General features: G+C 41.4%; 1 protein-coding gene and 1 long non-coding RNA gene across 2 annotated transcripts in view; both read right to left on the bottom strand.

The window, feature by feature from the left end:
• Positions 1-935: 935 nt before the first annotated feature.
• LOC149105222 (uncharacterized) lies at positions 936-6,980 on the bottom strand. Its single transcript, XM_089299008.1, has one exon. It carries the CDS (start codon positions 6,638-6,640, stop codon positions 1,238-1,240), a length of 5,403 nt encoding a protein of 1,800 aa, XP_089155134.1. The 5' UTR covers positions 6,641-6,980; the 3' UTR covers positions 936-1,237.
• Positions 6,981-9,417: 2,437 nt separating this feature from the next.
• LOC149105221 (uncharacterized) overlaps positions 9,418-12,500 on the bottom strand; it is a 9,608-nt gene continuing 6,525 nt past the window's right edge. Inside the window, exon 3 of the long non-coding RNA XR_016210143.1 lies at positions 9,418-9,717. This is a non-coding gene — a long non-coding RNA (uncharacterized LOC149105221). The remainder of the gene's footprint in view (positions 9,718-12,500) is intronic.

Genomic DNA, 12,500 nt, shown 5'->3' with positions numbered 1-12,500 from the left:
GCACCGCATATAAAGACATAAGCACCGAGTATAATGGAATAAGCACCGAGTATAATGAGTTAATCACCGAATATAATAACATAACTACTCAATATAATGACATAACCACCCAATATAATAAAAAAAAGTATCATAAGACAGTTCTGGCGTTCCATACAATCTTGTGTTTTTTTTTTTTTTTTTGTTATTTGCTGAAAATGTACAGTTATCATTCTCTTGAAGCCAATAATAAACTCATCAATGCAAAAAGCAACAGGGAACCTGGGATGGATGGCACTGGGGAGAAATCAGACTTCAGGTTCATGTTTACAAGTACAACCTCTGTGACACTTATCTCTAGAATATTTCTTTGTAGGTCAGTAAAAACTTAATGTAAAATAATTGTTAAAGCTATCTCTATTTACATAAGATTTATGATGAAAATTAAAAGCATAAAGTATAAAGAAAATAACTGATTATCATTTCAAACTTAGAGACAGTAAAGCTATTACAGTTTCTCAAGACAAATACTATTAGAAAACAAGGGGTTTGGTTATGATAAGAGATCACCTGATATTGATCTTTCCAGCTTTGTCTTAACCTTCCTTACTGAACTCTTTGTTTTGGCAATAAGTCATTTTGGCGTTACAAGTTTCTCCTGGATAAGTTAAATCTTATTGCCAATGGCTTAGCATAGGAAGTGTCCCTGTTCATATTTTCTTTCCTCTTTAATTCACTTGCTGCTTGGAACCAGATTCTGTATTTTTTAGTTCTTTCCATATAACATCCTATGAGTTTTCTTGAGTTTAATTGAACTCACTGTGATATTAAAAAAAAAATTAGACCCCAAAGCACTAGTTTAGGATACCTTTCTTGTCAGAGGTGCGAGACAAGAAATAGCTTTGCACTGCATACGGACGCCCGAGGAAACAGATCCTGATAGAAATCCACACATATGAGGACTTCACAATCTTTATTTCCTTCAATCTGAGGACTGTATATCTTCACAATCTCGGTACAATCTTGAACTATCAAGGTAAACAATCTTTTTGAAACACTCGTGCTTTTCCCTCTCATTCACAATCAACATCTCCAACATTCTCACTCTCAAGCACATGACTCATCTGTCAATTAACTTGAAGCTAAGCACGTGACCAGATACGTAACTCTACGCGTAACGCAACACGTAACGCCAACTACGGATTTCGGACACTCTCCCCCCTCTTGACTTGTATGAGTCAAGAATACAGCCACAAGGTCAGTCGTTTTCCTGATTTGCCAGGCTGCTTATCCTTCTAGCCGCATCCAAAGCTGCCACTCTGCGAGGCCGACTGCTCCATTGCAAATTTGCTGGTTGCGCTCGATTTGTGTCTTGTCTCTTACCTGCATTCAGCCCAGCATGAACTTCAATCGGATACAATTTCTGAACAGGCCTAGTTATATGAACATCCCTCCCTTTGGTGATTACCCTCACATGTGCCCCTCTTACCTCTTTGTCGCGTCCACAAATCAACCCTTCTACCACTCCCATCTTCCAGAGGCCTCTCTTCACTCCATCTTCATGTACTACCACAACATCTCCTTCCTTAGGCGATCTTCCTTTCCCAGCAGTTTTGTTTTCATGACTCTCCCGTAAGGCAGTTAAATATTCCCGTTGCCACCTCTTCCAAAAATGTTGCAGCTTCTTAGTCAGGTACTTGTGCCTCCTGGTATATGTTGCACTACTTTCTCCAAACTCTTCTTCTGACTCTAGTACCTCTGGCAATGACTGAATCCTTCTTCCATGTATCAAATGGGATGGGGTAAGAACCTCCTCTGATGGGTTGTTGTCATCGTACGTCAGGGGCCTTGAATTAAGGGTACCTTCAACCTCCACAAGCACTGTCAACATCTCGTCAAAGGAAAGTCTTGCATTTCCAATGACCTTTCTCAAGCATCGTTTAACGCTTTTCAGCATCCTTTCGAAGAACCCTCCCCACCATGGGGCCTTTGCTACGTTGAAACGCCACTCGATACCTTTGTTTTCTAGTTCTGCTCTTACCTCAGGATGTCGAAAAAGTGTGCGTATCTCTCTCTCTGCTCCTTTGAATGTCTTTGCATTATCAGACACGATCAAGGTGGGAGTTCCTTTTCGCGCGGTGAACTTCCTCAGACACCTCAGAAATGTAGGAGTCGAGAGATCTTCCACTAAGTCCAAGTGCAGTGCCCGAGTAACACAGCACGAGAATAAGCAGACATAAACCTTCTTTAACTGCTTACCTCGTCCTTTGACATACATTGGCCCAGCAAAATCTACCCCAACCTTTGAGAAGGGCGGGGCCGGATTGACCCTAAATTCTGGTAAACTCGCAGTCGCTGGTTGGGTAAATGCTGTACCCTCCCACTTCTTGCATGTCACGCACCGGGACAATATCTTCTTCACAACTTGTCTCCCCTTGGGAACCCAGAATTTGGTGCGCAGTTCTGCAAGAGTACTCTTCACTCCACAGTGAAGGACCTTCTTGTGACATCTTTGAATTTCTAGGAATGTCAGGTGGTGGTCTTTGGGTAAAATTATTGGCTCCTTCGCTTCCGCAGGCAAATCAGCATACTCTAGCCGTCCCTTGCATCTTATCACACCCTTACTGTCTTCAGTAAGACCAAACTTGTTAGAAAGCTGCTTGTAGTTCTCTTGACACTTTAACTCTCTTTGTGCTGCTTTTATCCAGTCAATCTCTGCCTCCGTCAGCTCTTGCAAGGATAGCGGTCCATGCTTCCTCTCTGACTTTGTCTTCTTGGCCACATTGAAGCAAAACCGTTTAAGCCACGCTGTCACTCTCGAAACCATCCTTATGCAACTGTACTTGTCAATTTCAATGACTTTGTCTATCCCCACAACCAGGTCAGTTCGGGTCACAAGGATGTTGGTCGTCCTCTCTTGTTCTCGACTTTCAGTGGTAGGTGACACTGATCCCTCTGAAGGCCAACTGTCTTCTGACTCTGTTAACCAAGCAGGACCTTGCCACCACAATACATTCTGCTTTAAACCGGATGCAGACATTCCTCTCGACCCAATGTCCGCTGGGTTCTCTCGACTTGGACAGTACCTCCAATCTCCATTGTCACTCAGCTTCAAAATTTCGTTCACACGGTGCTTGACAAATTGTTTCCATTCCCCTCTGTTCATAATCCAGAACAAGGCAGTCTGACTGTCCAGCCACAGTTTCGAACGCTTAACACTCTGCTGCGAGGCAAGAGCACCTTCAACATTGACCATAAGTTTCACTAGTATAAGTGCTGCCATAAGCTCTAGCCTTGGAATTGACAGCTCCTTCAAGGGTGCCACTCTTGTCTTTGAAGTCAACATTCGTACATATCTACCTACCTGGGTTCTATAAACAAGGTACACCACACCACAGTAGGCCTTCTTACTTGCATCTGCGAACCCATGCAGTGAGCACTCCTCCACCTCCTCATGAGGGTGGTCATAAACACAGCGTTTTACATCAATCCTATGACAGTCAATGAGGCCCTTAATCCAATCTTCCACGCCCTTCTTGACCCCTCCCTCCAGCTGTTCATCCCATCCACACTTCTGACGACAGATCTCTTGGAATATAACCTTGACACTCACTGTAACCGGACTAATAAGTCCCAAGGGGTCATAGACTCCTGCTAGTAGCCTTAATGTATTCCGCTTAGTGGCAGGTAAGCCTTCGACACGCTGCGCAATCAACGTCAGATCAAGAGTGATGACATCAGCTTCGTAATCCCACTCGCATCCTAACACCTTCTGGCCCTTGCTTCCCAACTTCATGCCCACAGAAGACTTAGCGTAACTGATGTCTTCCTCTGTCACCACATCTTGTTTATCATCAATCTGGGTTTTTGTTGCCATTTTGGCCCTTACCTGTGAATCATTTGTCAGCCATTTCCTGAGTTTGAAACCTCCTTCGGCCATTCGACTCTGAGTCTTCTGGTACAACTCCATACCTTCCTGTGATGTCGCTCCACCACCAACAAAATCATCAACATAAAACGAATCCAACAACTTAGCTACAAACCTTGGGTCCAAAATTTCATACCTTTTGACATGATGTCGGAGTGTAGCATTCAATAAAAAGGGTGATGCATTCAGTCCAAATACAACCCTACAAAACCTGTAGACAACAACTTGCGACAAATCAGGGGGTTTCTCCACCCACAAGAAACGCAGACAATCTCTATCCTCTGGGTCAACTTCCACATTTAAAAAAGCCTTTTCAATATCCCCTACCAGGACCACTCTATTTTCCCTGAATCGAAGTAAAATGTTGTAAAGCAAGGGGGTCAGAGGGGGTCCAACATGCAAACAATCATTCAAACATGCGACACTCTTACTTTCTTTCGAGGAAGCATCATATACCACTCTTACCTTGGTAGTAGCTGACTCTTGGCGAACAACTGCTTGGTGAGGCAAGTAATGAATCCTGGGGGCCTTTTCCAACTCTGCTACCTTTTCTATCACCCCCACTCGTAGCTGGTCTTCTATGATGTTCCCATACTCCTTGAGAATCTCAGGATCCTTCTCTAGTCTTCGCATCTGAGTTTTAAGACGATACAGACTGGTTCCATAATTACTGGGAAGTTCCGGGTGCCCCTCCTTCCAAGGTAAGCGAACAGAGTATCTGGTCCCATTGAATGAGATGCTATTTTCAAATGACTCATGAACCTGGTCAGTAATCTCTCTAATACCCAGTGTCTCCAGATCCCACAATCTTCTAACATCATATAGACTTTCTTGCTCTTCAACAGAGCTTGCAATGAAATTTATCTGGGTGAAGTGTACATCACTACATGTGTCTTGGCCCTTCATGGGCCCTGACAAGACCCACCCCAACTCCGTTTCTACAGCAACGGGCTCGTCAAACTTACCCCTAATTGTGCACCCTTTCTGAAAATGCCACAAGTAGTCTGCCCCAATCAATACATCTATAACCATCTCATCCCTTCCCTTACTTACATCAGAGAACCAAATCCCTTTCAAGTGGGGGTAATCAGATTTTACTAATTCTACATGGGTATTTGGTATACTAGAAATTTCTGGAACTACGTATGCCTCCATGTTAATGAAACTCTCCCCCCCTATAGGACTCACCTTGACTTGGACGACGTCCCTTAGCTTCATATCCCTTGAGCGTTGCCCAAATGTACTTATTGCAAGCCAGTCTTGCCTGGTTACAGGAAGCCGCGCAAGCCGAGCAACTCCAGCTGTGACAAAGGAACGATGACTGCCGGCATCAAACAAAACTCTAACCCTCAGTGGCTGACCCTCCCCGGTGATGACTGCACGGGCAGTCTGTAGGGCTACACGATCTCCCGCACCAACATGAAAACTACTGGGGCTAGTAGTGGTAGGGTTAGCCTCTGGTCTAACTTCAAATTCACTGACTGCTGGCTTATCCTGCTTATCACAAATTGAAATGTGGTGGGACCGCCCACACTTGTTACATAATTCAATCGACTTACAATCTCGGGCTCGGTGCCCCCTGTGCAAACATTTGAAACATCTACCGTACTTAACTAAAATAGTCTTACGTGCATTCACATCGCTCACTTTCTTACAGTTCGCTGGTGCGTGTCTCCCAAGGCAAAACGCACAGTTCTCAACTTCCTGCTTTGTGTGAAATGTGTTGCTGTCCTTCCTGTTCTGCGTATTTCCACCCGAGGACACTGCATAGTAATGGTCTTCCCTCAGTTCCAACTCCTTTAAAAACGCGCTCAACAATTCCTCCATCGACCAGTTCAGAAAGTCGGCTCCCCTCGTGATGGTCAGGCGAAATGCTTCGGGCAACTTTTGCAAAACGGCGGGGACTACCACTGCTGCGAAGGTAGTTTCATCCACTCCGAGCGCCTTGAGACCTCTAAAATGAGCGCCGCAACTGTCGTATAGTTTCCTCAAACGAGTTGTATCCTTATCGCTGAACACCGGCGCTAAATTTAGCAAGTCATTCACATGAGCACGCTGTATGGCAGTTTCCTTTCCGTACTTCTTCTTCAAAACATCAACAGCGGCCGCATAGTTCGCTGCTGTCAAGGAGAATCCCGCGATGGTTGATCTGGCCGGTTCAGTGACTAAACTTCGCAAGTAGGAGAATTTGTCAACGGCCGTGAGGCCTTCGTTTTGGTCGATGGCGCTTTCGAAAGCGTCCCAAAATTCTTGCCATTCTTGGATCTTCCCGTGAAATTTCCTTACTTCAAGTTTGGGGAGTCTTGCTTTCGCCTTGCTTTGCTGAGGGATTCCTGACGCCATGCTTGAATGAACTTGAGCGGGCGGTGACAAAGCACTCGGCTGAACTATCGGCGGTGGCGGATCAAATTTACTCATCATTTCTTCCATTCTCATCACGATTTCGTTCAACTCTGCTCTCACTCCATCACTGTTCTCAATTTCTTTCTCGATACGCTCTTCGACATCCTCGGCCGTTCCACTTGCAATAAGGTCAATTATTTGGTCATCTAATGTTTTTAGTGACTCTATCTTCAGTCGCATCGACTGAATTGATTCTTTCAACCAGAATTTATCCACTGGATTTTCTTCATCACTCAGCCTGTCTTTCAAACGATTAAGAAGTTTCGTCGCAGATCCTCTATGAGCAGCTCTGATTTTAACTTTCTTCGCTATGGCGTCGGTGACCGACATATTTTCAGTCCGCGCACGTGGTCAATCTTGTCGACGTCTTCAAGCTCGATAATCCGGCTCGAAGGACCACTGTGATAGAAATCCACACATATGAGGACTTCACAATCTTTATTTCCTTCAATCTGAGGACTGTATATCTTCACAATCTCGGTACAATCTTGAACTATCAAGGTAAACAATCTTTTTGAAACACTCGTGCTTTTCTCTCTCATTCACAATCAACATCTCCAACATTCTCACTCTCAAGCACATGACTCATCTGTCAATTAACTTGAAGCTAAGCACGTGACCAGATACGTAACTCTACGCGTAACGCAACACGTAACGCCAACTACGGATTTCGGACAGATCCTGCTCCGATCTCATATTTGAAGAACATTTTGACATGAAATAAAGCACCTTTCTGCCAAGAGGTCTCATCCATGTTATTCTGAATATCATCTGTTTCATCTAGGTCTCCCGTACAGTGATTTTATATCATTTTACCACCTAAAATATCCACACGTCTGCTCGGCTTGCGTCAGTTGGTTGGTCTCGCCGAAGAACATGTTATTGTTAACAGTTTTGCGGATAATTTAGCGCAGAAAAGTAATTTCCTGGTACATTATTTACTTTAATTTCTAACCCAGCATATGACTTGATAGTTCAAATGTCTTTGTAAGGGAGCATTTTCCATCAAATACTTTCTTATATTTCGAGGGTTTCGAGTATTGATCAGCAGGTCCTCCACGCTATCGTCTCCAAAATAATGGGTTTAAACCCACTGATCATTTTTATGCATATGTTAAATGATTCGTTCTTATCACCATTCAAACGTTTTAGACCATATCAAGATCATATTTTTGTGTTCGTGTTGTTCATTGTTGGGTTCTCCAGATATCGCCCAGGAAACGGGCGTGAAGCTTCACTTTGCAATCGCGTTTTCAATTGAGCGATCTCCAAATTTTGCGTGTTATTGAGCCTTCCGACATCTAATTTTTGAAAACCAAGGTAGTTTTGGACACAACATTAATAGGTTATCTTATTCCTGTGGTCTGTTGATCACTTTCTTTCAAATTCTTTAAGCAATCATCAGATGAAAAACTTTTCTGGTATCATTTTTTAGCGGCCATTGAAACTTCACGGGCTGGCTCACGAGTGACGTCATAATGGCCAAGATCATCGGGCGCGCAATCGCATCGCTACGCAAGCAGAGTTGACCTCTCCCTCCTGTTTGCAAGCTTCCCGGCAAAGTACTTTAAAAGCAAGCTCCTAGCAAGCTGTGACTAAGAAATTATCGCAAATACCAAACTTTTAGGTTCATACCCAAAGTGTAAAGCACAAGGAGGATCCATTCACGAGACTGGTACGTAGCTAATTTACTCAAACCTTAACACAAGGGGAATGAAATATCAAATGTAGCGCTGATGCTTTCATGTGCGAAAGATTGTAATCCGTCTTGTACCTAGAAAAAGGATTTGTTTTGCAGTAGAATCTGCTGATCTTCAAAATAACTTAAAATAGAGATCACCAGCCACAGTGCATCCCATTTCGTTTGAAAATTGTCGTAACAATATGTGATTTACGCAAAATTGAACTCGACCTGTTTCCTCGGGCGTCCGCACGAACTAAAAGCTACGTGTCTTCTTCTCCTGGTCTACTTATACCAGAGCTAAGAGCAAAACGAACAGGTACATGTTTGCTCAACTCAGTATTCGTTGTCTTAAAGTTCAGTCTACACCGAAAGCACATAATTGCTCGTTCAAAACAGTGTGTAGTGTGCATCACTTTATAATACTATATAAACTGAATCATGTTTTAGAAATACATGACTATGATTTGAAAGATTTTCAGTTCAGATCAATTGTATTCTGTTTTGTTTTCTTGTCGCATAGGTGCAATTGGCAGCTAATTTTTGCAGGGAAAAAAATTTAAAAAATGCACATGCCCAATGCAAATGATGTCAAGGTAAGGTGCCAAATAAATGAATAAATACAGAATATCATGCCAATAATTATTTAACATAAAACTCTGGCATAGGGAAAGTCACTTTACTTTTATTTTTAGATGAGGGAGGGGTTTAGTTCTGAGGAACTAATCCCTATTAACCGTGTGCAGCTATTCTTTTAAGATAGAGAATGTCCAAACAGTATCTGGGAGGTCATCAGGTGGAATCCTGTTGGTGTTAGAGATTTTCTTTGAAGGCCTACACCACTTCTGAGCAATGACATTTCTCTTTGGAAGCTCTATTTTATTATTAAGTCACATACATGTTGTTGCCAGAATGTACCTGTACACTGCTATTATTACTATTGATATTTGTGACAGGCAAACATAATTCAAAGCAAACAGTGGAGGCAAGTAAAGAAACTTTACAGAAAAAGAAAAAGCCTGGAAATTAAATTGCAAAAAGTAACACATGCTTCACATAAGCTGTTGTTAAGAGAGCCAGTTACCTATAGGAAACAGTTAAAGGTCAGTAAAAATTTATTGCAAATATGTTTAATTTGCATTTACAGGCAAATGTACATTTGTATAATGTTACTGATATGCCTGTTCTTACCAGATGTTAAACAAGGACCCACTGGAAGATGTACAAAGCCTATTTTGTGACATGGTTAAAAATGAAGAACAGGAAGACAGAACTTCATCTTTCAAAGGTATCAATCAGCTGACAGTGTAATGAAATTCCACCAGTTTTCCAGCTTGCAGATCATGTGAAGCATCGGATCTTTGTTTGGCATCCCACACCATGATTACATACATGATTGTCAAATTTATGATCAGTACATACTTGAAGGGGGCAAGGGAAAGGAGTGAATTTGATTAGATGGGAGCCATACATTGGAATTAAAAATACAAAGGGCAAATGCCCCATATCAGCTTTATGACCCTTGCTCTGTGTTACAATGAGTATTTCAATTTCTAAAGGAGAAGAGGCAAACAGTAATTGTTACATTTGAATGAATAGGAAACAGTTGTTTCACAGTAAAAGTAAAGGATGTTGCAGATGTTGACATTGAAGCAGACAAGAGACGTCTCTGATAACGTTGCCTTCCCTGGAACTATCCAGCTGTTCTTGTAGCCCATGACAATGCCTGTAAAATAGAAAAACCACAACTCAGTCTAGTAGGAGGAAAGGGAGAAGGTTGGTGTAAATGTAAATTTAGTACTTACTGATTATCTAAACAGATAATTCCAATTTCAAACTTGCTTTAGCTCTCCCTATAAAGATCTAATAGTCATACTGACAGGGTGAAACAGCTTTGTATAGGGCTGTCTCATTGTTTCAGCTAAAAAAGAAGGGCTTTCCACTAAATTAAAATATATACAGATACTGAATCTTCACACCTTCTCCCTCCTACCAAAAAAATACAGGTATACTGAGCCCTTAACAATTTTCCCCAATACAATTTAGTCTACATGACTTCTTTGGGAGTCCACTACGTTTCTTACAAGTACAATCGTTACTAGCCATATGGGTGCTCCCAAGACAGTGATATCATGGTCTTAAAATTGTTTCAATTAATTATTAAACTGTTTTAAAAAGCACTGAAATGTTTAAGGTGTGACTCTCTTTCTTTTACAAAGGAATTTCTCCAAGATGTGCTATTTGGGGCTGTAAAAATACCTGTGGATCAGCAGCCAAAAATATCAGGACCCTTAAAGGTCTTTATGAAATTGACCCACTCTTTGTGAACTTAAAAATTGAGAATTTAAAAGTGTGCAATGTGCACTACAACAAAGATAATCGAAGCCACTACCAGCTGCCCAGTGACTTCACAACTCTTGTAGAACAGACATGTCTTGCATGCTGCCAAAATGTGAAAACAACAAAATTACTACCATGTATACAACACACTCTTCATACATTAAACAACGGTATGTTGATAATCAGTGCAATATCATGTTGCTTTTTCTCCGAGTACTGCACAAAGAATACTACAGTCATCGACAATGAAGATCTTTATCAAACAAGTGACAATTTATCTCAAAGATCTTCATATGTTTGCATGAGTTGTAAAGAGCCATTTCTTGAATTGGCAAAAGTTAAAAGAGCTTTTGATGTGCAGCAAGAAAAGGTCAAGAAACTCCTCATGGGTAAAAACTACAAAGACGTCGAGTCAGAGAAAGCCAACACCAAAATGAAACCAACTGTCATGCAGGGCACTTTGACAGAGATTTCAAATAACTATTTGGAAGTTGCCCATCAACAAAAACATCTCTCCAAGGAATCAGAGCAACAAAAAAAGATATCAAAAAAGCTAATGAAAGCACACCAATTCAGAGTAGAGGAAGTCCTTGAAAAAGTCATAGAAGCCACAAAGGAGGAAGAGAACCTGTTTGTAGGTTTTGTTAAAAAATCAAGTCTGACAATGTCAAAAAGTGTATTCATTAATGGCATGGTTACCAACAACAAAAAGCTGTTAATCAACTTCCTCAAAGATTCCATTGTTGCTAAACACATCGTTCTTGGTGAAACCATAAAAACCCATTTTCTTCTTCGGCCACATAGAAAAATGTCCATCGAGTGCCTCACTGAAGAAATACTATCCCTGTATAACAGTCTCCAACTTGTACCAATATGCTGTGGAATTTTTGAAGATCAGTGGGTTTCAGTATGTGAACAGTACAACTGCAAAAACAAGTACAAAGATGGAAAGGCAATGTTCTATATAGACGAGGCACATACGCTACATCATCCCAAGAATAGAATGACAACCATAAATAAAACAATACGGAGTACAAACTTCAGTGGAAGCAAATGTCAGTTTGTCTTACCAGCACCATTGACAAGAAACACCCAAGTAAGATGTGAACCATGCAAACAGCTATTGAGACAGTGTGTTCGCAAACTTTCTCACACAAACAACCTTTATCCTTCTCTGCACTCGACAACAAAACTGGCTTCTTTGGATCAACAACAGCTTACTTTTCGGTGTCAAAAAATGGCAGAATACATAAAACAGTTAAGGAAAACTAACAGTAGACTTCAAATGCGTCTAAACCAAGAGAAAAGAAAATCTCATTCAACTGCCAAAGAATGTCAACCTAACAGCCCTTAAACTCAGTTCTTTAGTGGAAATAGCACTGTCCAAACAATGTCTTGATGAAAATTCTGTTTTGTATGCCCTTTTATGCGACACAGTAACTTCGCTCATAAAGTCAGAAACAGAGAAGAAGAATTCTGAAGCAGGCAAAAAAAGTCACCCTAAAGGAATGCGTTTCCACCCTGTTGTTTTGAAGTGGTGTGTCGAACTTGCTAACAGATGTGGTAAGGGCGGTTATGAATTGATACGAGATGTGTTACCCATTCCTTGCATTTCAACTGTAAATGCATATCGACAGTCTCACAAGTCATATGAAACAATTTCCCATGAAAATCTTAATGTCTTTTCCCAAGAGCTAACAAGACGAAACAACAAAGGAATAGGTGGTATACATTGGGACGAGATACATGTAAAGAAAGGTGTCAAGGTCTGTGCAAGAACGAATGAATTGATTGGATTTGAAGATCTACAAATACCAAAGAGCATTTCTGAATCACTAGCCTTTGATGACCATCTGTCAGAGGAACAAATAGCAGCACAAGTTTTTGAAACTGACAGTGGCAGTGAATCTTCCAGTGAAGACAGTTCTGCTTCATCTAATGAGGAACAAAAAACAAGTCTTAGATCTCAGAAACCTATGGCAAAAATAATCCTTCAATTCTTTTGGTCTTCATTGGAAGGAGACTTCACCTGGCTAGTGGCCAGCTTCCCACTCCACAAAATAAATGCAAAGACATTGTCTCATTGTGTTTGGAACACAATCAATGTTCTGAGTGAGATCAAGTTTGGAACTAACAATGAAAAACAAGTTCAGGTCCTATATGGGGTTT

This window comes from Orbicella faveolata, unplaced genomic scaffold (assembly GCF_042242905.1).
Source record: "Orbicella faveolata isolate gen_17 unplaced genomic scaffold, um_ofav_v1 contig_34, whole genome shotgun sequence".
In the NCBI taxonomy this organism is placed as follows: Eukaryota; Metazoa; Cnidaria; class Anthozoa; order Scleractinia; family Merulinidae; genus Orbicella; species Orbicella faveolata.
Note: the sequence above shows the minus strand (reverse complement) of the source record. Positions and strands in the feature narration are given on the sequence as shown.

Bases quoted from the DNA above. Each gene is read 5' to 3' on its own strand.
- LOC149105222 (XM_089299008.1), bottom strand. From the start codon at position 6,640: ATGTCGGTCACCGACGCCATAGCGAAGAAAGTTAAAATCAGAGCTGCT.